This window comes from Euprymna scolopes, chromosome 17 (assembly GCF_053919585.1).
Source record: "Euprymna scolopes isolate OS-2025 chromosome 17, ASM5391958v1, whole genome shotgun sequence".
NCBI lineage: Eukaryota > Metazoa > Mollusca > Cephalopoda > Sepiida > Sepiolidae > Euprymna > Euprymna scolopes.
Window position 1 is genome coordinate 74,781,860 of NC_136498.1, and position 26,242 is coordinate 74,808,101.

General features: G+C 30.7%; 1 protein-coding gene across 3 annotated transcripts in view; it reads right to left on the minus strand.

Moving 5' to 3' along the window:
- LOC145296802 (coiled-coil domain-containing protein 83-like) overlaps nucleotides 1-26,242 on the minus strand; it is a 277,113-nt gene that overhangs the window by 40,072 nt on the left and 210,799 nt on the right. For all 3 annotated transcript variants that reach the window (XM_080142876.1, XM_080142877.1, XM_080142875.1), the window contains one exon: nucleotides 6,411-6,532. In XM_080142876.1, coding sequence (XP_079999002.1) covers nucleotides 6,411-6,532 — 122 coding nt within the window. The remainder of the gene's footprint in view (nucleotides 1-6,410; nucleotides 6,533-26,242) is intronic.

Here is a 26,242-nt window from a genome sequence, read left to right on the forward strand (position 1 = left end):
GTTACTATAAAAATTGTCGAATTTTGGATTCAATCAGTTCGCTGTGGTTTCTGTAATGAATTTGATTCTTCGCTGCCATCTTTGTTATTAGGAATTACTCAACACTCAAGATCGGAACGGCACTGATTTTTCACCGCCATCTTTAGTCAACATAATGTCTCAGCACTTAACAGGTTATGCGTCCAGCCATCGTCTTTTTTTTTTTTTTTTTTTTGACGTTTCAGAATCTAAATTCGCTTTGTGGCAGGTGAAATTAAAATATTAATCGACTTGTGCTTCAGTCAAAAATAATACGGCTCACTTTTACTGAGCGTTTAATCTTTAATCTCCCTTTCTTCATTCTTTTCCTCCCTTGCTTTATATAAGCATATTTCAGACATTAAATCATCTCAGTTAATTATTTTTAACCAATTAAAATACAGATAAATTGTTGGCTCACCTATTCTTAAGATGAATTTGCCTACTTCAGTGTAATAAACAATTTGGGTTCTCCTAGGTTGTGAATTTGATTCTCAGTAGTAACCGTTTGACATTTCCGTAATTTGCGAACTTTTCATTAGAAATTCCTCCAAATTATCAACCCTCATCTTAAAAATTCAGAAACATATTTATTTCCATATTGAACTTTTCGCTATAAAAATATTTCATTCATCAGAAATGATAACATGAAAAAAAAAATCAGAAATAAAGAAAAAAATCGCTATTGAGACAAAAATGTGTACTTTTGGTTGGTGTTTATTCTGAGGAGCCTCAAATGTATTTGATCCTGACATAGCGAATATATTTCGGTTATTTCATGCTGAATACAATATCTATTTTAAACAATTACTTATATAGGGTGTCTCGATATAAGCAGATATTCCTTGATCCTGAACAATGCATTTTTATAGTAAGTTTCTTATTACCTATGCAGTAGATAAAAATCGCAAGAAAACGTCGTTTTTTCCCTAAAAGCTATGATGATTATTAAAAGAATTGTTCATCCATTATCTCTTGTTATAAAATGAAAATTTTACAAGACATGTTCTTAATGGACACCCCAGCACTGATGGCAAGCTTTATTAACTATCACTTTATATTAATCATCATTTACGAACAATTAAGCCTCATTTTGAGATGACGACCTATCCAGTACATTTCTCCAACCACTTCTAATTCACTCTTCCTGCAACCATCTAAACATTCAATGTGCAAACAAACGTACATATATTTTACTAAAACTCTAATAATCACGTTGACACAACGGTTCCCGTTAGATCACTAAATGACGTTGAGCCTGGTCAATATAAAATGGGTGACAATTTGGTAATACTATACTGCTGTATATCTTCACACATAACTGGGGACCGCACGTGAATTTGCATTTCATATACAGTGAAAGGTGGGATGCCTGACGTTGAGTGACCCCCACAAAAAAAGTGGTGTTACCAGTTATTCGAATGTATAGATATCACATGTTTGAAAAAATTCCATTGCCAGGTTAGATAAATATTGGCTTGAGACCGTTTCTTGCCACACGATGGGTACCAAGTGCCGTCCATAATTTGTTAAGCAACACAATGTAACACTTCTAATTGACTGTCAGCTTTTCCCAAACCATCATTCTCAAACTAAACCCGTCTAATTATGCCATGTTTTGATATAGTGATGCATACAATGCACTTCACAGCAGGCAGTGACCTCTAGAGAACTTCACATTATGCTTGAGATCCCTAGAATGTAGAATTCTTGCTGAGAATGTGGTCTTATTGTGGACTTTATTATTGAACGACGTTTATTACGAAGGTTATAGTTTTGATATTTTTAGTGAAACAGCAGTTCCTTGTTTGATTTTAAACGATATTCTATTTTCTAAATATGCGAAATGTGCATAGAGTTGAAGTGGGTGTCAGTACACTAGAAACGATATTGTCATCCTTAGGATACATCAAAATGTGTGCTCGGCAGGTTTTATGAATGCTCATGCAGCGATGGGATGTCAGTCAGAATTGTTAAATCTAAATGAAGCTGAAGGTAACAGTTTCTTGGACTGCATCATCATTGGTGACAAGTCACCATTGTAAACTGAAGTTACAATGGTAGTCGATAGAATGGCACCTCTCACACTCCACAAAAATGTTCAAGATGCAGACATCTACAGTCAAAGTTATGAACACCGTCTTCTGGGGTAGGAAGGGTGTCATCCTTCTGGATTTCTTGGAACCAGGGTTGACTGTCAACTCACTTGTTACATTGAAACATTGACAAAGCTGAAGACTCAGATTGCCCGTGAAAGGCCAGAGAAAAGGGAAAAAAATCCGTTGGTAACACAACGGGAGACCATACACAAGTTTGAACACCACAGAATGTGTGACAAAGTTTGGCTGGACGGTGCTGTCTCACCCACGGTATAGTCTCAACTTGGTACCGTTAGACTTTTACTTCTGAAGAATACATATTTTTATGTACAATTTTAACAACAACAGAAATCCAATGCATCTTTTGAAATATCAATTTTGAATAATACACTTAGAACAAAATCATGATCAAGAGACTCTTTTCATTAGTTTATAATTGAGTAAAGTATTTTTGGAAGAGGGGCTTCCCTAACGTGTGACACGTCCGGTGATCTCCTTACAGTATATCTCCTAACAGTATATCTCCTAACAATATATCTCCTAGCAGTATACTCATCTGAGATGTAGAAAGCATCGCATGTTTAAAATTCCCCCAAGTTCTGTTGACAACTCAGTATAGTGTAGCCTATTGAATGGTTTCCAAATGAACTATGTTTCAAAAGGGTTAATATGCTATAACATCGAATGAAGAAACATAAAACGAACAAAGTCTTTGAACAAGAGATTTGTTGGCAATCAATATTTAATTAACCAAAGAAAAGTTCAGATTGATTTGTCATATTTTGCTGACTGCAAAAATATCAAAAATCAATTGCATATTGTGCTTTTTTTTAATTAAATATTGATTATATCAACGCAAGCTGATAATCTTTTTCTAATTCTGGATATATATATATATATATATATATATATATATATATATATAAGCGAGATAAGACACTGATAGAATTCAGATGAAAAATCCTGATAGATATTACTTGAAGTAATACTTTCAAGGAGATCCTAGCCCAAAAGGAAAAGCTTAATATTTAAGAATAGAGCAATATATATATATATATATATATATATATATATATATATATATATATATATATATATATATATTACGGAGGATGAGAAGAACATCGGTACTGTTGGTTTCAAATCCAAACAAAGGGGACGTATAGTTGGTCTCATTTACCAGAACTTTGTCAACCTCTGTTTATGTCTGCTAATCTGGAAAGGTGTTCTAAAGACATAAACAGAGGCTGAAGATTGTCCAGTAAAGGAAACTAATAAAAGGTCTCATTTGTTTGGATTTGAAACTGACGATACTGCGTATATATATATATATATATATATATATATATATATATATATATATATATATATATATATATATATATTCTTTGAAGTTTTTAACCTTTAAAACTATACAAAATAATATTTTTTATCATTCGTTAGAAAACCATCTAGTCAGTAAGTCATTTAATTACCTGCAATCACTGCATCAACTCGCTCTCCAAATTACTATAGTACCAATAATTTATTTTTCAAGGGATCATCAGTTGTTTACCATGAAACACTGTTTCGGGGATTCAATATATATATATATGAACAAATGATTAATAAAACATGTTAAAAGACATCTTGAAAAAGGGTTAAAAACATATTTAATTTTAAAAAAGGAAACACAAGATAAGTGGATAGTCCTTAATCCGCGGAGTTTCGAAGAAATACTTTCCTTCTCATCAGAGGGCAGGAATTAGCAAAATGCAGGATCGGATTTTGCATATGAAAGTATTTTATGAAACTACAAGTAAGTCACAGATCTTACTTGGTTAAAAAAAGGGTTAGGTAAAGGGAACAGGAGGCAAAAGATAAATAATAAAAAGATTTCACATGAACGGACAGTCCGGTGAAGGGTCTTTTTATTATTTTGCTAATTCCTGCCCTCTGATGAGAAGGAAAGTATTTCTTCGAAACTCCGCGGATTAAGGACTATCCACTTATCATGTGTTTCCTTTTTTAAAATTAAATATGTTTTTAACTCTTTTTCAATATGTCTTTTAACATGTTTTATTAATCATTTGTTCATATTATAAGCTCTATTTCCTTTTCGGTTTTATTGAGCTTTTACATCTGGCTGAGTTTATTTTACTTATAAATATTAACTTTTTAATATTTATAATATATTTTAAGTTTACCATTTTGATTACCTTGGTAAACTTATTGTAATTTTTATTATATATATATATATATATATATATATATATATATATATATATATATATATATATATATATACGCAATGATGCAGAATGGCACAATGGGCCAAATGGTTGCATTTTGGGGGGAAATTCTTTTATGGGCTTTTAGCCGATATAAATGGCCACTAAAAAGTCAAAATTGAAAAACAAATGGAACTTGGCAGGCGTAAGTCGACTTAAAATGCTCTTGTACGCATGCGCAAGTCAGTTCACTTTACAATATTTCTTATCTGTCTGATAATAGTTTAAATAGTACCGATTAAGACAGGAGCGATAAATGTTTGATGTCGATTCTAGCTGATGGCATTCAATTTAATGTTTTTTACTTTGAAATCACTAGAATATAATAATCAATATGGAGTTAGCACTATAATAGTAGTAAATATGAAATTTGTATAAATTAAAATATCAATTTTATGACTGGGTAATGCCGGGTGCCCTGCTAGTAACTAATATCTTAATAACGAATAACATTCATTCTGGTTATGCTCTCTCTCTCTCTCTCTCTCTCTCTCTCTCTTTCTCTTTCACACACATATATACATACGCTCACGTTATATACATATATACATACAGGGTGATCCGAAAGTAACTCCCTATTCTAGGATTACTATAATTTATTCAAATTCTGCGATATGTTTCTCAATTTTTGTTTCGTAATTAAATCTATGCTTTTGTTTTCTTTTCAGATCTGTTATATGAATTTGGTCTTTATCTTGAAGAGAGAATACGTGAAGTTATTAGTTCGATCCTGCAAGAGTGCCTTGCGAAATTAGCTGATGTGGTTCATGGTCGACTTAAAAAAGCTGACGAAAAGGTGCCAAATAATGGTGCCCATATTGAATTTTAAATACAAGTCCTGTCATATATTTTCTTCTCATATTCATTAATTGGAGAAATTATACTTAAAAAATAAGGTTATCTTAGATTAGGGAGTTATTTTCGGTTCACCCTGTATATATACACCAGAATAAGGAGATGGATTATATCACAGATTAATCAATCTTGTGGTTTCTAGTCTTACAAAATATTTTGGGAAGTAATATTTTTATATAAGACAATCCCAGCTAAATAAAGTTGCTCAATATACTAGATAGAGCAATTTTCTTTCAGAAAAGAAGTCATAAAACAAAAATTTATTGTTTGAACAAAGAATAAAAAAATTAAATTAATTTCTTTAATCCATGTATTTTCGATGTAGGTTCATCGCCTCAGAGGAAAATCATTAGTAAAATATTAATTCTGGTTTGATATAATTTTGCTATTTAGAACATATATAGAAAATATATTAAAGATTAAAATCTTTAAAAAGGGACATAGAAAAGGAAAAAATGGATTAAAACAATAAAATGATATGGCCTTAGAGTCGTGGTCCTGGAATAGAACATAATGATACGTAGAATTTTAGATGTATTAAGTCTCATTTTCTTGTAATGTAGAGTCTGTAGATAGACGTGCTTTTTATGCGGTAAAATCCATCTGGTCAGAATGAAGATTCCAATTAGCAATAATAGACATGATAAATTCAGCGTAATTGGAATTTAAACAGGTGAAATTTGTTACATTTCTGAGAGTGGGAATTAAAAAATGAATGGATTAAGAAAATTACTTTAAATGTTGTTTGGAAAATTATATTTTCGGAAAGAAATTTAAATATATAATCAGCAATATATATATATATATATATATATATATATATATATATATATATATATATATATAGTGAGTTAGAAAATATACATGGCGATTAAGCTACACAGAATATTCTGCATATTGAACACTGTTGGAGTAAATACTTAAAGTTTATGCATAAATTTATACTTTCGTATATTAGTTTATGTGATTAAATGAAGTAGTTATATATATGTATATGTATATGTATATATATATATATAAGATCAAATCTTATTATTTGAATATTTGACTTTCATCAAATAATAAATCTATATTGATTTTATATAATGAAACTCTATACATCGCTTTATAATAGGCATTGATCACTTTTATTCATTTTTGTTTTTGTAAAGTTAAACAAAACGTTTACCTGGCAATTTTCAGATCATTTGACTTGTATTCAAATAATTGCTCCACAGTCTGAAGATTCGATATCTCTAATTCAGATGCGTATTGATATAAGTGTTCAAACTCCTTTTGTTGGCGAACCACCTGAATAGATTAAAAATACAGAAATCATTGAACATATAAAACATCCGTGAAAAGAAAATTTATTTTATAAGACGAAAATACTAAGTTTTTACAACAAAAAACGTGATCTGATTAATAACGTTGTTTTTAATTCAATTCCTTAATATCATTATATAAAGTTAGGTATGTGTGTATGTTTATAAATTTCTGATTCTTTCTCTTCAAAATGCTCTATTGTCAAAAGTTTTTTTATCCATAAAGTCTGAAGAAATGCTGGTTTTTGAAAATTTTCAAACGATATAATGTTTGAAATTGTCGACTGGACATGGAAACAATTGTAACGTAAAATGAAGTACATTTTTGTTGCTATCAACATTTATTTTTGAAATCTTGATTTTGCTTACACAATATTAATGCTAAATTATGAAATATGATAATTTTGTAGCTTACTCTTTAAGTCAAATCTTTTTGGCTTAAAATTATTGGTATATGAAAATTTACTGGATTACACGAACTCAGTACATTACATACAAGTCACTAAAATTTGAATCATTTGCAAAGGATAGAAAAAGAATTATAAGAATTATTTTTTATTTTCAAAATAGGAACGTCATAAAGTAAGGGACAAAATTGAGAAAAACACTTTAAACAGTATGCTATATTCAAACTTTTTGATTTCCTCTAAAGAATAAGTCTTTGTCATTTGTAAACGTTGCATCAGTCGGCCCATGTCGAAACGCCAAAAACTTTATTACTCCGTAAGACAAGCTATTGTGAAGCTACACAAGGAAAAGCATACCATTAGAGAAAAAGTGAAACGTTCCAAGAGTGTTGTAGGCAGGGTTGTTAAATCCTACAATGAAACTGACAAAATAGTTAGTGCTTTTAAAACCGGTAGACCCCGCAAAACTTCCACAAGAAAAGATCGAATAATGCAGCGTATGTCATTAAAGGACCGTTTTAAGTCTTTCACAGAAATTAAAAGAGTTATGAATAGTGTCTCGTGTGTTAATGTGTCAAGACATACTGTTTCTAGACGACTGCAAGAAATAGGGCTGTTTAATCGAACCCCAGGGAAGAAACCATTTGTTAGTTCGAAGAATAAGAAGAAGAGATTAGAGTTTACAAACAGGTATGTAATTTGGACATCAAATGAAAATTGGGCAAAAGTATTTTTTCAGTGATGAAAGCAAGTTTAATTTATTTGGAAATGATGGAAAAAAACAATGTAAAGAGACGTATTGGTGAAAGATTAAGTGCAAAGTGTACTAAGAAAACTGTCAAGTTTGGAGCCGGAAGCGTCATGGTATTTGGAATGTTTTCTAGTCATACAGAATTCAGGTTTACAAACTCGTGTAAATGCGCAGAACTATAAAAAAACATTGTTCAAGATCATGTTGTGCCAATCATACAGAATTCAGGTTTCAATAGGGCTACCTTTATGCAAGATAATACCCTATGTCACAAGGCAAAAGTGGTAATGAGTTACCTTAGCGAGCAAGATTTCGAAATTTATGGATTGGCCACCGCAAACTCCTGACTTAAATCCAATAGAACATCTTTGGAAGACCTTAGGAGTGAAAGTTATGGAAAGAAATCTCACTAACATGGAATATGTGTGGGTGAAGCTTCAAGAAGAATGGTCTAAAATTAGTATCGAGAATTATCAAGAACTGATTCGTTCTTGTAGTCGAAGATGTGCAGCTGTCATTGAGAGCAAGGGGTCATTTACTAAATATTGATTGTACATGTATTTTTTATTGTTTTTTGGCTGTTTACATTGTTTTTCTCAATTTTGTCCCTTTCTTTTGGACGTTCCTATTTTGAAGATAAATAAATAATTGTTACAATTCTTTCTATATGCTTTGCAAATGATTCAAATGTTAGTATGTTATTATGGATGATAACGACTACCAGTTGCCAAAATTTCAGTTTTTCAAAGTTATTATTTCTAACAAATATTAGGTTTTAAAATCTTGTTCCTTAATTTTTGGACGCATATTCTAAAAATCTTGAGACTAACTTAGTCAGGGAATTCTTTAAAATATTATAAAAAAAAATATTAAAGTCCCTCATAGATACAATAAAATCTTTAATAAGGACACAATCAAAGTGTTTTACTCAACTATGCCAAACCTACATAAAATAATTAGTTCCAACAATAAAAAAATTTAATAAGATACAAAATGCAAATATGGAAACTATAGCAGGCTGTAACTGTAGAAGAAAATATAAATGTCCTTTACAAGGTACCTTCAAAGTAAAAAGTGTGATTTATAGCTGCACAGTGTCACAAACCCCAAATATAAATTATGTTTATAGCAACTCACAGACTAACTCCACCATACAGTTAATCAATGACAGCACCCCATTAACCAATCTACCAATCAAATACAACCAAACCTATTACATACCAATACCACTCTTAATGTAGCTGACAACAAATATATTAAACAAAATGCAATTTACTTCGGGTCCACATCTGGACTTATCAAACACAGAATCTCCACCCATAAGCACTCCTTCAAAAATCTTTCCCTGAAAAAAAAACAGACTTCTTTATCTAAACATATTTGGCGACTTAATGATAGAAGTATTCCCTTCAATTTAAAATGGGAAATAATATGATCTTATAAAGCATATATGCCGGCGGACAAATTCTGTACACTTTGGAAATATGAAGCCCTTAATATTTTAAGATATAATGACACTAAATTCATTATCTTAAACTTAAAAGGCGAAATTCCTACGGGATGCATTCATAAACGTTGGTTTAGGTTCGACAAATTTAAGCCACCATAAATCATAAAATTTTCTTATTACTAATCTATTTTAAAATTTATAATTTATAGCTTAATAACTATTATTATTATTATTATTATTATTATTATTATTGTTATTATTATTATTATTATTATTATTATTATTATTATTATTATTATCTTATTTGATATTTTACCATTATTTTCTATTTTATTTTATTATCTATTTCATTTTGGAATTTATATGTTATTATTTTTATTAATATTAGATCCATAAATATTATAGTTGCTATTATAAATAATATTATTATTTAATTACTACCAAAAAGATCCATGGTATTACTATTATTGATTTTATTAATTTTATTATGTTGAAAACATTATATAAAAAATAACTAATTTATAAGTAATTAGTGGTCACCTCCCTTTGAACAATAAAAGTTTTCTTTGTTTTTCTATTTGAGTATTATTTTTAAAAAATGGCAGTTCTTTTTGAGTATTATTTTTCAAAAATGTCAGTTATCTCCCTTTATAATTAAATTATTTAAGTTAATTTCAAATATAGCGTTTCCAACTATTTTAAACTGGTAATATTACTTTATTAGCGTTTCCTTTGAAGTTTGTACATATCACCAGTTAAACCATTCATAAACTACATTTAACAACATCCCAATGAATGGGTTGACGATGATACTTACGGGCTTTAAAGGCGGACGAATACAAAGGTATATATATTTTATTAGAAATATTAAAGATATCCCCTCTTAATCTTACTTTTCCGCCCGATTTTATTTTATTTTATCTTACTTTGTTTATCAACAAATGGCTTAGAATTTTTTGTCTTTATCTCATATAGCAGGTTTGCACAATTTTTTACGTCTGTTCATATCAAAAAAGGTATATTATTATTGAAACGTAAGATTCTACTGTAGTAGGAGCCAGATGTAGGAGGAGGAACCTGAATGAAGAGTTAAGCAGCAATACATTTGTTCACGTTACATTTAAATTTCTGCATGTTAGTACGGTGGGGGAAACAGAACGTTGAGGGAATTACAAAGGCAAACAGTCCTAAAATAGAAATTGCTAGAGTATAAAAATTCTTCCTACATGTACTGACCTCTACCATGGTTTACTCTAACTTAAATGTATATATTAATTCTATAATTCTTTGTAACAGAATTCCTAGATTTATTATTACTCAGCTTGGTAGTACCTGCCACGATTCCATCTACAGTTTAAACAGAATCTGTCCTGACTATATGAAAATTTATCCGGTGGTGAGGTCCTAGATTGAAAGTTTTAGGGAAAGTAAAGTTTTCCTTTGTGGACCATTACTTCCAGGTCCACAGCGAACAGGTCTGGTATTACTTATCAAGGTCTCATCTATGTGTTCAGTAGAACCTGTTCTTTTTATGATATGGAACTGTAAGCGATTCTTGGGTCTCAACTTGTATGATATTTGATCCATAATCATTAGGAGCCCATTAAGAAAGATTCAATGAATTTTAATTTCCTACCTAAGAACTTTAAAGCTTAAGTCTTAAATTTGAGACATTTACTAAAAGCAAAAACGTGTAATGGATTTTGATCAAAATTGAAATCAGAATTCTAGCAAAAAAGTTTAGTATTTTTTTATATTTTTATGCGGAAGACATAAAAGTGATGGCAAAATATTTTGTTCGGGGATTTCATTTTTACCCGTCTTGGCGTCGGCATTCTTCTATTTTGTTTTATATGTTGATTGCAGGAACCCGAAGCCATGATACACATCCAACGTTTACGCCTAATTTTAATGAATTTTAAATTACATGCAAATTAGATAATCTCAAACTGATTTTCCAGATTTTATCAATCATTACATTTTCTCTCTTTCTATTTCCTTGCAGCACAACAACTGATGTGCAGTCGACCTAAAAAACAGCATAAAAAGAAAAACAATTTATTTTTCTATACATTTTCATTTTCTTATATTTCTACAACTACTAACATTTAAGGCCCAAATTTATCAACTTATAATAACTCAAACTACTCACCTATAATGTCCTAAACTACTCACGTATAATGCATTAAACTCTTCTTCTATAATGCCCCAAACTACCCACTTATAATATCCCAAACTACCCACTTATAATATCTCAATCTACCCACTTATAATATCTCAATCTACCCACTTATAATATTTAAAACTACCCACTTATAATATCTCAAACTACCCACTTATAATATCTCAAACTACCCACTTATAATATTTCAAACTACCCACTTATAATATCTTAAACTACCCACTTATAATATCTCAAACTACCCACTTATAATATCTCAATCTACCCACTTATAATATCTTAAACTACCCACTTATAATATCTTAAACTACCCACTTATAATATCTCAACTACGCACTTATAATATCTCAAACTACCCACTTATAATATCTTAAACTACCCACTTATAATATCTTAAACTACCCACCTAAAATGTCCTAAACTACTCACGTATAATGCATCAAACTCCTCTTCTATAATGCCCAAAACTACCCACTAATAATATCCCAAACTAGCCCCTTATAATATCTCAAACTACCCACTTATAATATCTCAAACTACCCACTTATAATATCTCAAACTACCCACTTATAATATCTCAAACTACCCACTTATAATATCTCAATCTATCCACTTATAATATCTCAAACTACCCACTTATAATATCTTAAACTACCCACTTATAATATCTTAAACTACCCACCTAAAATGTCCTAAACTACTCACGTATAATGCATCAAACTCCTCTTCTATAATGACCTAAACTACCCACTTATAATATCTCAAACTACCCACTTATAATATCTCAATCTATCCACTTATAATATCTTAAACTACCCACTTATAATATCTCAAACTACCCACTTATAATATCTCAAACTACCCACTTATAATATCTCAATCTACCCACTTATAATATCTCAAACTACCCACTTATAATATCTCAAACTACCCACTTATAATATCTCAAACTACCCTCTTATACTATTTCAAACTACCCACTTATAATATCTCAAACCACTCACTTATAATATCTCAAACTACCCACATAATATCCCAAACTACCCACTTATAATATCTCAATCTACCCACTTATAATACTTCAAACTACCCACTTATAATATCTTAAACTACCCACTTATAATATCTCAATCTACCCACTTATAATATTTCAAACTACCCACTTATAATATCTTAAACTACCCACTTATAATATCTTAAACTATCCACTTATAATATTTCAAACTACCCACTTATAATATCTTAAACTACCCACTTATAATATCTCAAACTACCCACTTATAATATCTCAATCTACCCACTTATAATATTTCAAACTACCCACTTATAATATCTTAAACTACCCACTTATAATATCTTAAACTACCCACTTATAATATCTCAAACTACCCACTTATAATATCTCAAACTACCCACTTATAATATCTCAAACTACCCATTTATAATATCCCAAACTACCCACTTATAATATCTCAATCTACCCACTTATAATATCTTAAACTACCCACTTATAATATCTTAAACTACCCACCTAAAATGTCCTAAACTACTCACATATAATGCATCAAACTCCTCTTCTATAATGCCCCAAACTACTCACTAAGAATATCCCAAACTACCCACATATAATGGCCGATATTATTCATGGATAATGCATCACGCCCTTCTTCTATAATATCCCAAACTACCGACTTATAATATCCCAAACTACCCATCTATAATGGCCTAAACTGCCCCTGTCGACTATCTGAAACAATCTTGTTCTAATGTATAATGCCGCAAACTACTCAGCTATAGTACCTCTGTCTACTCACTAATAATACCCCAAACTACTCGTCTGTAAAAACCCAAAGCACTCGTCTATAATTCCTCAATCTACTCATCTATTATAATCCAAAATACTCATCTATAATGCTCCAAACTACTCAGTTGTGTACTCATATTCATGTCCATATAAATAAATGGTAATACCTGTATGTTTGTTAAATTCTAATCATTGCAAAACTAGAAGTAACAAACAAATCAAAGGGTTGCATAGTATTACCTGTCTTGAATATAACATAAAACTTCATCCGGTGCTTAGTTCCTAGTTAGAAGCTTTGCAGATTGTAGATATGATACAATCCCTTTTATATGCTTAGTCCGAGCTAGAGTTAATTGGTGGTGTATAACGTGTATGGGTTTGATTTATAAGTTAAATAAAACCTGTCGTAAGAATGACAGATAACTCGATAAAGAGATCACCGAGAGATTTGAGAAGTATGCAGTCATCCTTTGTGTCCCTATAAACCTTTATATTGGTATCTGCCAGAATCCCGACTATGTTAATTTGTTTTAAAACCATAAGTAATCAAGATAAAATAATATAAATTCTATGTTTTGCTGAAATTTCCCAAATAAAGCTGAACTCAAGAAGCTGAACTTTTTTCCTATTCAGATAGCGTCCAATAAGGTAGCAACAGGCACAAGGTCAGTTTTAATTTGGAGACTTTAGTTCTATTAATGCCCATACCCAGGAATGCAAATCAAAATTTAAAATAGTCTTAGACTATGGAAATTTATCCTCTCTAAGACTCTAAAAGTCACAACATATTTGATAGAAAAAATTAAACGTTTCCACTGTGAGAACTTAAATTATGTAATCACTTTTCTACATACTTGTTGCCATGACGATCAATATTTTTGATCGACTTTGCGTGGTCTGACCTTTTGTACATTTTAAAGTTTCTATGTCTTTCTAAACTCAGAAATTTATACAATAATTATAACATATAATCATTATCGAAAAGAAATCAACGCTTTTATTGGATGAATTCTATCCTTTCTGATGAATCATTTTCATTTAAATGCAAATAGGATTAATTGAAGCTTAAATTAATGTGAAGTTTTGGTTTTTTCGTAAATTTTACGATTTGTTTTATATTTTTTGCTCCCAGAAAATTCCCATACGAACTGATCTTCGTTACTATTAATCCCTTCCAGGGAAAATAATAGAGAAAATAAAAAAAGAATGTAAAACACGAGATAAGTAGATATTTACCAAGTAGATGGACCAAGATAAGGGCATTATAAATGAGTATCTTGACACATTATAAGTAGATAGTTTGGGGTATTATAGGTGGATACGCTGTGGATATTATAAGTAAGTAGTTTTTGCATTATGTGTGAGTAGTTTAGGACATTATAGATGATTAATTTGGGAATTAGATATGAGTTATCTGGGACATTATAGATGAGTAATTTGGGAAATTATAAATGGGTAATTTTATACATTATAGAGCAGTAATTTGGGACATTATAGGTAGGTAATTTGAGACATTATAGATGAGTAATTTAGGAAATTATAAATGGGTAATTTGATACATTATAGAGCAGTAATTTGGGACATTATAGGTAGGTAATTTGAGACATTATAGATGAGTAATTTAGGAAATTATAAATGGGTAATTTGATACATTATAGAGCAGTAATTTGGGACATTATAGGTAGGTAATTTGAGACATTATAGATGAGTAAGTTTTTGCATAATAGGTGGGCAGTTTGGGACATTATAGGTGGATAGGTTGAGGAATTATAGGTGAGTAGATTTTTGCTTTATAAGTGGGTAGTTAAGGGCATTGTAGGTGGGTGGTTTGGAACATAATTAGAGGATAGTTTGCGACATTATAGGTAGTAGTTGCAGAAATATAAGAAACTGAAAATGTATAGACAAATAATTTGTTTTCCTTTTTATGCTGTTTTATTTTTTTAAATCGATCATATCAGTTGTGATACAAGGAAAGAGAGAGAGAGAGAGAGAGAGAGAGGGGGGGTAGAGGGGGATAGAGGAGAAGAGAATAAAAAGATTGCTAAAATCTGGAAAATTTGTGTTACATTATCTAATTTGCATATAATTTAATTTTTTTCCATTGGGCGCAAACGCGAGATTTGAATGATGGCTTCGCTTTCCTTCAGTCAAAATATAAAACTAATAGAAGAATACCCACTCATGGACGGGTAAAAATAAATTTCTTGAGCCGAACGATTTTACAATAATTTATATACCTAAGAAAATATTAAGATGTAATAATACTAAACATTTTCTCTAGAATACTTATTTTAATTTTAATCAAAATCTATTACATAATTCTTCCTTTAGAAAATGCCTAAAATTTAAGACTTAAGCTTAAGGGCTTTTAAGAACAAATTGAAATTCATTGAATCTTCCTTAATTGTTGTCGAATGATTATGAATCAAATTTAATGCAAATCGGAAATATTTAAATTTTCAAATAAGAATTTATGTCACCTTAAAACTATCAAAAATATCCAAAGAAACTTCAATTTTATTATTTATTATTATTATTCATGTTTAATACTTATTGTTAAAATTTAATAAAATTGTTTTTTTTTTTATCCGAACCTTTACGAAGGGCTTCAACCTTCTTTGTACCCCATTATATCAAACTAAATCAAAGTAAATATAACCCACATTATCCACTCTTATGCTTAACAATTGTTTTGCGAAATTTATAATGATCGATCGAATAGTTTAGGTATGAATCTTGTACATAAAATATATAAATATATACAAGTATATGTCTTCATATGAATATAGATGTAGACAACATGTTGTTACATGAAATCTTTGTATGCACAGTAAACTAGTATATAGTGTACGCACTTGTTCTTCTTTGGCTGATTTTAATATCTGCAGCTTGCAAAACAACACAAAGATATTTCAGACATACAGATAACAAAATATTGAAATAACAATGTACAAAACTTAATTTTATCCATGGTGATTTATTACTTCTGGATTAATTCTACCAAGCGATTATTATTTTATCTTCTATTTTTCAAATAAACTCAATGGAGTTATGTACCAAGATTCAGAGCATAGATACTGGTGGTTGCATTGCAATAGTCAAAGGAAATAATCAGTTAACAATCATAATTATTGTTTATTTGTTTTTTGTTTGTTTTTGTTTTTCGTTCGGTGAATGTATATATTTTTATAGTCTTTGCGATGGATCAAAGATGGCGGCTTAATAATTTTTCTACTGTTTTTTTTCTTTTTTTTTTACATATAAATATACCTATGTGTACACAATTTTTGTGTACACATAGGTATATTTATATGTAAAAAAAAAAAGGAGAACGGCCACCTAAAACCACTAACCTAGTTCTAAAACACATCCTTTGTTTGATAAAATGCATGCCCATTGGCTGATAGGAAGGGGCGCGGTTGATACTAGAAAGCTGATTGGCCAACTAGAAATCCTCAACATATATAAAAACAAGAAGCAACGACAGAATTCGCGCATAAGCCTGACGAATCCTATAGTTGGATGAAACGCAGAATATTCAGTGTAGCTTAATCGCCATATATATTTTATAAATTACTAACTAGCTCTACCTACGTATTGAGCACTTTTGAAGTAAATACTTAAAGTTTACGCATAAATCTATACTTTCGTATATTAAATTTATGTGAATAAATGAAGTAGTTATACTTAGCTCTTAAAACAGTCGAGCACTTTCAAAAGAATTTATTTCACCACATTAAAAATAGATATGGAAAGAGTTAATTTCGAAACATCACTAAAAAACATCCCCACACCCAGCAAGCATAGCTATATTATTAAATTAATCCAAAAAACAGATGAACTAATATGCCGAATGCGATGGCGAGCAAATTTATTCCTTAAAAATGAAAACGTAAACAAAAAAGAATCCTATGGTTTTAAAACCCTTAAAAATGCGAAAGCAGTAGACCTTTTGATAAACTTTGAAAATGACCTTTTAAACGTAATTAAAAACCTAGAATTCCACAATCAACCTAACAATTTCCAACAGAAACTACACAAAATCGTTAGAAACATAAACAACTCTAATAAAATCTTTGTAAAAGCAGATAAAACAAGAAACTTTTATAAAATAGATAAGCAAGAATATAACAAACTAATCACAGAAAACATTACAAAAAACTACAAAAACTAGACACAAATAAATGCGATTACATAGATATAATAAATACTGAAAGTAAACAAATTACCGATAAACTAAAAATTAGCGATAAAGTTGGCAAATTGAAACCTAGAGAGTCATACATTCTGCTTAAAGACCACAAATGGGACTTTAATAATAATCACAGCACCCGCCTGATAAACCCAACTAAACCAGAAATAGGTAGAATTAGCAAAACTATACTTTCTAGAGTAAACAAACAAATCAAACAGGACCTAGAACTAAACCAGTGGGCAAATACTACCGAAGCAATCACCTGGTTTAAAAATATAGAAAACAAAGATAAATGTACGTTCATACAGTTTGACATCATAGACTTTTACCCCTCGATATCCGAAGAACTTTTTAACATTGCCCTAAAATTTGCCGAGGCATACACTGATATATCCTCAGAAGAAATCAACATAATTAAAAAATGTAGAAAATCAGTTCTAATAAATAACAATAACCAATGGATAAAAACTAAAATGAAAAATTTATTCGATTTGGCGATGGGTGCCAGAGACTCTGCAGAGGCATCAGATCTTGTGGGATTATTCATTCTATATACTCTCACAAGCATATTCGATACTACGGATATCGGCCTATATAGAGATGACGGACTAGCTATAATAAAAAACTCCAACAAAGTCAAGGGAGAAAACTTTAAGAAAATCATACACAAAGAAATGAAAAAATTAGGCCTAAAAGCGGACATATCAGCTAACATAAAAATAACAAACTTCCTGGACGTCACGTTAAACTTAGATAAAAACACATATGAACCATACTTAAAAGATAACGCTACTCCAATTTACGTACACCCTAAGTCCAAACACCCACCATCAATTATAAAACATATTCATAACTCGATCGTAAGTAGACTCAGTAATAACTCAAGCGATGAAAATGCATTTAAGAAGTCATCCAATATTTACGAAACAGCCCTAAAAAATAGTGGATACAAAAATATCGATATCAAATATTAGCAACAAAACACCAACAATTATAATAAAATTAAAAACAGAAGAAAAAGAACTATAATTTGGTATACGGCCCCATAAATCAAATGTTAAAAACAAAACTTGGCAAGAAATTTCTAGATCTTATTGAAAAACACTTTCCCGCAACCAACCCCTTGCACAAAATCTTCAATAAAAATACCTTGAAGCTATCTTACAGTTGCTGCGAAAATTTAGAGATGATAATTAATAACAAAATACTAAATGAAAACAATGTAAACAACAACAAAATAAACAATAAAAAAAGTAGACACCATGACAGAAATAAAACCAACACTAGCAGAAATAATAATAATAATAATAATAATAATAATAATAATAATAATAATAATAACATTAATAATAACAAACCAACCCCGGACAAGAACAACCATACCATAAATAAAAATACTAATAACGAACAAGATAAATGCAATTGTAGACACCGCACATTTTGCCCAGTCCAAAATAAATGTCTAACAAAAAACGTACTTTATCAAGCAACAATATTTGCGAAAGAAAACCCGAATAACGAGAAATATTACATAGGCATGACTTCCTTAGATTTCAAAACCCGATACTATGACCACAAAAGCACACTAAAAAATAAAAAAAACACCGTATAAAAACAACACTAGCGAATAAATACTGGGAACTCAAAGAAAGCGGACATTCGCCGGTAGTCGAATGGAAAATAATGAGACAAGCTACCACATGCAGACATTTAGACGACCCATGTAAATTATGCCTCCATGAAAAATTTTCTATCCTGTACTTTAAAGAACCTCAAAATCTATTAAACTGTAGGCGGGAAATGGCAAACAACTGTGTTCACAAAATAAAACTTACTCTAGGATAGCGATACAAAATAGCTTTAAAACTAACAATAACAATAGAAAACAAACAAATAAATAAATTAAACAAACATGAATATACATAAACGATCACATATATATATATATATATATATATATATATATATATATATATATATATATATATATATATGTATATATGTATATATATGTGCATTATTGTGTACACATAGGTATATTTATATGTAAAAAAAAAAAGGAGAACGGCTACCTAAAACCACTAACCTAGTTCTAAAACACATCCTTTGTTTGATAAAATGCATGCCCATTGGCTGATAGGAAGGGGCGCGGTTGATACTAAAAAGCTGATTGGCCAACTAGAAATCCTCAACATATATAAAAACAAGAAGCAACGACAGAATTCGCGCATAAGCTTGACGAATCCTATAGTTGGATGAAACGCAGAATATTCAGTGTAGCTTAATCGCCATATATATTTTATAAATTACTAACTAGCTCTACCTACGTATTGAGCACTTTTGAAGTAAATACTTAAAGTTTACGCATAAATCTATACTTTCGTATATTAAATTTATGTGAATAAATGAAGTAGTAATACTTAGCTCTTAAAACAGTCGAGCACTTTCAAAAGAATTTATTTCACCACATTAAAAATAGATATGGAAAGAGTTAATTTCGAAACATCGCTAAAAAACATCCCCACACCCAGCAAGCATAGCTATATTATTAAATTAATCCAAAAAACAGATGAACTAATATGCCGAATGCGATGGCGAGCAAATTTATTCCTTAAAAATGAAAACGTAAACAAAAAAGAATCCTATGGTTTTAAAACCCTTAAAAATGCGAAAGCAGTAGACCTTTTGATAAACTTTGAAAATGACCTTTTAAACGTAATTAAAAACCTAGAATTCCACAATCAACCTAACAATTTCCAACAGAAACTACACAAAATCGTTAGAAACATAAACAACTCTAATAAAATCTTTGTAAAAGCAGATAAAACAAGAAACTTTTATAAAATAGATAAGCAAGAATATAACAAACTAATCACAGAAAACATTACAAAAAACTACAAAAACTAGACACAAATAAATGCGATTACATAGATATAATAAATACTGAAAGTAAACAAATTACCGATAAACTAAAAATTAGCGATAAAGTTGGCAAATTGAAACCTAGAGAGTCATACATTCTGCTTAAAGACCACAAATGGGACTTTAATAATAATCACAGCACCCGCCTGATAAACCCAACTAAACCAGAAATAGGTAGAATTAGCAAAACTATACTTTCTAGAGTAAACAAACAAATCAAACAGGACCTAGAACTAAACCAGTGGGCAAATACTACCGAAGCAATCACCTGGTTTAAAAATATAGAAAACAAAGATAAATGTACGTTCATACAGTTTGACATCATAGACTTTTACCCCTCGATATCCGAAGAACTTTTTAACATTGCCCTAAAATTTGCCGAGGCATACACTGATATATCCTCAGAAGAAATCAACATAATTAAAAAATGTAGAAAATCAGTTCTAATAAATAACAATAACCAATGGATAAAAACTAAAATGAAAAATTTATTCGATTTGGCGATGGGTGCCAGAGACTCTGCAGAGGCATCAGATCTTGTGGGATTATTCATTCTATATACTCTCACAAGCATATTCGATACTACGGATATCGGCCTATATAGAGATGACGGACTAGCTATAATAAAAAACTCCAACAAAGTCAAGGGAGAAAACTTTAAGAAAATCATACACAAAGAAATGAAAAAATTAGGCCTAAAAGCGGACATATCAGCTAACATAAAAATAACAAACTTCCTGGACGTCACGTTAAACTTAGATAAAAACACATATGAACCATACTTAAAAGATAACGCTACTCCAATTTACGTACACCCTAAGTCCAAACACCCACCATCAATTATAAAACATATTCATAACTCGATCGTAAGTAGACTCAGTAATAACTCAAGCGATGAAAATGCATTTAAGAAGTCATCCAATATTTACGAAACAGCCCTAAAAAATAGTGGATACAAAAATATCGATATCAAATATTAGCAACAAAACACCAACAATTATAATAAAATTAAAAACAGAAGAAAAAGAACTATAATTTGGTATACGGCCCCATAAATCAAATGTTAAAAACAAAACTTGGCAAGAAATTTCTAGATCTTATTGAAAAACACTTTCCCGCAACCAACCCCTTGCACAAAATCTTCAATAAAAATACCTTGAAGCTATCTTACAGTTGCTGCGAAAATTTAGAGATGATAATTAATAACAAAATACTAAATGAAAACAATGTAAACAACAACAAAATAAACAATAAAAAAAGTAGACACCATGACAGAAATAAAACCAACACTAGCAGAAATAATAATAATAATAATAATAATAATAATAATAATAATAATAATAATAATAATAATAATAACATTAATAATAACAAACCAACCCCGGACAAGAACAACCATACCATAAATAAAAATACTAATAACGAACAAGATAAATGCAATTGTAGACACCGCATATTTTGCCCAGTCCAAAATAAATGTCTAACAAAAAACGTACTTTATCAAGCAACAATATTTGCGAAAGAAAACCCGAATAACGAGAAATATTACATAGGCATGACTTCCTTAGATTTCAAAACCCGATACTATGACCACAAAAGCACACTAAAAAATAAAAAAAACACCGTATAAAAACAACACTAGCGAATAAATACTGGGAACTCAAAGAAAGCGGACATTCGCCGGTAGTCGAATGGAAAATAATGAGACAAGCTACCACATGCAGACATTTAGACGACCCATGTAAATTATGCCTCCATGAAAAATTTTCTATCCTGTACTTTAAAGAACCTCAAAATCTATTAAACTGTAGGCGGGAAATGGCAAACAACTGTGTTCACAAAATAAAACTTACTCTAGGATAGCGATACAAAATAGCTTTAAAACTAACAATAACAATAGAAAACAAACAAATAAATAAATTAAACAAACATGAATATACATAAACGATCACATATATATATATATATATATATATGTATATATGTATATATATATGTGCATTATTGTGTACACATAGGTATATTTATATGTAAAAAAAAAAAAGGAGAACGGCTACCTAAAACCACTAACCTAGTTCTAAAACACATCCTTTGTTTGATAAAATGCATGCCCATTGGCTGATAGGAAGGGGCGCGGTTGATACTAAAAAGCTGATTGGCCAACTAGAAATCCTCAACATATATAAAAACAAGAAGCAACGACAGAATTCGCGCATAAGCTTGACGAATCCTATAGTTGGATGAAACGCAGAATATTCAGTGTAGCTTAATCGCCATATATATTTTATAAATTACTATATATATATATATATATATATATATATATATATATATATATATATATATATATATATATTAAGCTTGATTAATGAGAGAAAAATGAGTTCACATGGGGTTGACAAAATTTGGAAGACAATAATCCAGTAAATCCTTCTTTACGAAAATGTGCATATTTAGAGCGAAGGTATTTCTCAGTTGCTGATTCCGAAAAAAAAAATTGAATGAGGCGGGTAAGTGGGAAATATTCCAATAGCGCAAATGGTTGATGAAATGGAAAATTTGGAGAAAAAATGAGTCCTCAACTAAACCAGCCAATGCATAATTAGCTTATTCGATCAGAAATATGATTAGTGTTTATTGCATGAATTTAAATTGAGGAAAATGGGGGTGGGACACAGAAAAGACAAAATGTAAAGAAAACAAAATAAATATATCGAAATTTCAGAAAACAAGAACAAAAAATAAAAAACGGAAAAAACACAATAACCAAGTAGCAGATAAAAACAAAAATAAAAAAAGAAAGAAAAGAAACAAGCTTTAAACGTAAGCAACAAACAAAGAAAACATACGATATTTGTTAACTGATGTTAAATACAAGTTAAAAATTTCACTTCCACCTCCTTTGTACTCCATTACATGAAACTAAATCAAACTAAATATAACCCACATCCTCTTATGTTTAGAAGCTGCGTTTTGAAATTCATAATGATCGTTAAAATAGTTTAGGATTGAATCTTTTACATAAATATATATAAATATTTACACTAGACTTTTTGCTTGTTAAAAGTGGACAAAAATTATACAAAGAAACGAATTCTATATACCAAAGAACGAGTGCTATATACCAAACAAAAATGCTATATACCAAACAAAAGTGCTAAATACCAAAAGAAATGCTCTCTACCAAAAAATGATTGCTATATACCAAACAAAAAATATACCAAACAAAAGTGGTAAATACCAAAAAGAAATGCTATATACCAAAGAACGAGTGCTATATACTAAACAAAAAAATGTAGAAACAGAAAACAATAATGGTATGTCGTGTATAACGCTAAGCAAACGTTCAACAACCCCCTGTTCTAGTTGGTGTCAGTTTATAAATATGAGCTATCTGCCCATATCTAAATTAAACTTAATTTGCATATCACTACAAATAAAGTGAATGAAAAAAAGAAAAATCGGGAAACACAGGAAAACTCCACAGAACACTCAAAATAGAAAAGAAAAATATTAAGAAAATAAAGAAAAAAAGAAACAGAAAAAAAAGCATAGAAAAGCACAAACAATACAGAAACAAATTAAAAAAGCACAAAGCAGAAAAAATGATAGCAAGGAAAAATATAATATCCTTTTACTTTTCTGGCGAATAGTCGCGTGTTGATCTTCCAAAATAACTGCCACAGTCCGTCTAAAAGATGACTAATCAATGGTAACAGAGGAGCGACTAAATCTGGGAGCTCTATCTACAGATTCCTGTCCAGTTATTTTTTCTTTTTTACTCGCGTTCGCCCCTAACAAGGCATATCGCCACTTATACATAATTCCTGGAGAACCAAGTGCAAAAGAGATTCAGACAATTGCACTTAAGGGGACAGCGAGGATATCAAAAAGAGCTCTCGGTTGGTTTCAATAAAAAAGCGGGGCAATGTTGGCAGCTGGTTTGGCTGCCCCATACCCAGCATTACAATCTTCAAAGGAAGAAAAATAAAAAAATAAACAAAAATAGACTACTATTTGGGGCCATGCCTAGGAAGGATAAACAAGACGTTGCTTTACGTTATATTTAAACTTCAGCAGGGCAATACAGCCAGGGAAGAAGGTAGCAGTAAGGAAACTCCAACATTTAGTTGTTTGAGGGAAGAAACTATTAGAATAGAAAGCTTTCTGGCGTTTAGGGGCCTCAACAATGAAGGGGTGAGATTTTTTTGCTAAGCGGGTTTATCGGGGATATGTGCGTTGTTTTTTTGTTGTTTTTTTAGAAAGGAGTCATCACTTATCAAGGCCCAGGGGCCACTCAAGTGTTAATGAGTGTACAGTGGCCAAAGGGAACATGATGTAGAAATCATTAATAGTGGAAATTTGGTAAGTTGGATGGCTCATCAATAATTTATTCATGTTTTTTTTTCAACAGAATCACCAATTAACAAGGCCCGGAGGCCTCTCGAGGATGAGAGTTAATGGGTGTATGGTAGTCAATCGGACAATATCGTAGTATTCGTTATTAATGGAAATTTGGTAAAGTTGATTACTTAAGAGGACTTCAAGAACTTCACGTTGGACTTGAAGACGATCATATTAAAGTCAGTTGAAAAGCAGGAAAATGGAACAAAGTTGCCCAGCCGTGCAGTTCTAAGAAAGAAACTTTGTTCATGTATTCTAGGTTTAGGTTTAGGCACAGATAAAGAGTGCGGTAATTATTGATAGTGGTTTCAGCTAGACGAGTGTTTTTTTGTGGAAGTAAGGACAGGGAAGACCATAGATTGGAGATCAGACGATAAAATAGAAACAGGCTTGCAACGTCTCTTCTGTGGGAAAGAGAAAAGGAGATTCCGCACTATACTACACAGCCTATTTTTTATCCAAGGCAGGATAAGCTCCTTCTAGCAGCTTCTGCCAAGATGTGACAACAGTACTCCATCCTTGGACGTATTTGGCTCTTATACAGGTAGAGAATTGCAACAGCAATGAGATATAATCTGGAGTAGTAGAAGAATCCCACTATTTTTTTAGCAGCCTTGGCAACGGATTTGGTGTACATGTTCCATCTCACATCAGGAGAAAAGGTCAGACCTAGAAGCTTGTCAAAAAATTGAGCCTTCCCAAGACGAGAGCCATTCATTTCGTTGATGCCAGACAAGGACCAGAGTGATGATGATGTAAAGATAGAAGTTTGGTTTTAGATGCATTAAAATTAACCAGTCACTTCTTTCCCCATTGCATCACGTGATTAAGATCATAGGAGAGAGAATCACAGATAAAGTTTACAATTAGTTCTAAGAAACAGTCTTCAAGAGGTTGAAAATTCCATCCTTACCATAGGTAATAACAACTTTGAATATTTTTTTTAATTAACACTTCTACTTAATCATGGCTGACAAAATAAGAACAATCTACAATTGTAGATTAAATAATGGGTTTGGTTCGAAATTCTGAACAAGTTTCCGAGTTTGTCATAAAGATTCCCAAATTCAATAAGATACACCTAAACAGCATTGGATATTACATCAGCCGAAAATTTGTGGAATTAACAACCAAGATGAGAATAGTAGTCAGATTAATTAAAATAATACCGATTATCAGTCCTCGTTTTAAAAATTCTGATAAGTATTTAAATTTGTTATATATAATTGTTTTGGAATCTGACCATTAAAAATGAAAAATAAAAAAATAAAAACCCTGTTTCAAAATTAAAAATAACTTAATAAAATTAAATCTTTCAGCTTTTGTTTAATGTTATCAGTTTGTTGTAAAAGTGAAGGTGCCTCCGCCTGACGCTGAATATAATAAGATTAAACAAGATTAGTGTGCGAACGGAAGATAACGCTTTTATTGCAAACGCGTCGGAAATTCTTCATTCTTGTCAATTAGATTTGCTATTTTACATAGATTCTACTTTTATGATTTTTTCAAGATGGCCGCCTTTTTCATTTCATGTTGTGGTCACCTTTTCAATAGCTTGAAAGAACAGAAGATAGTCAT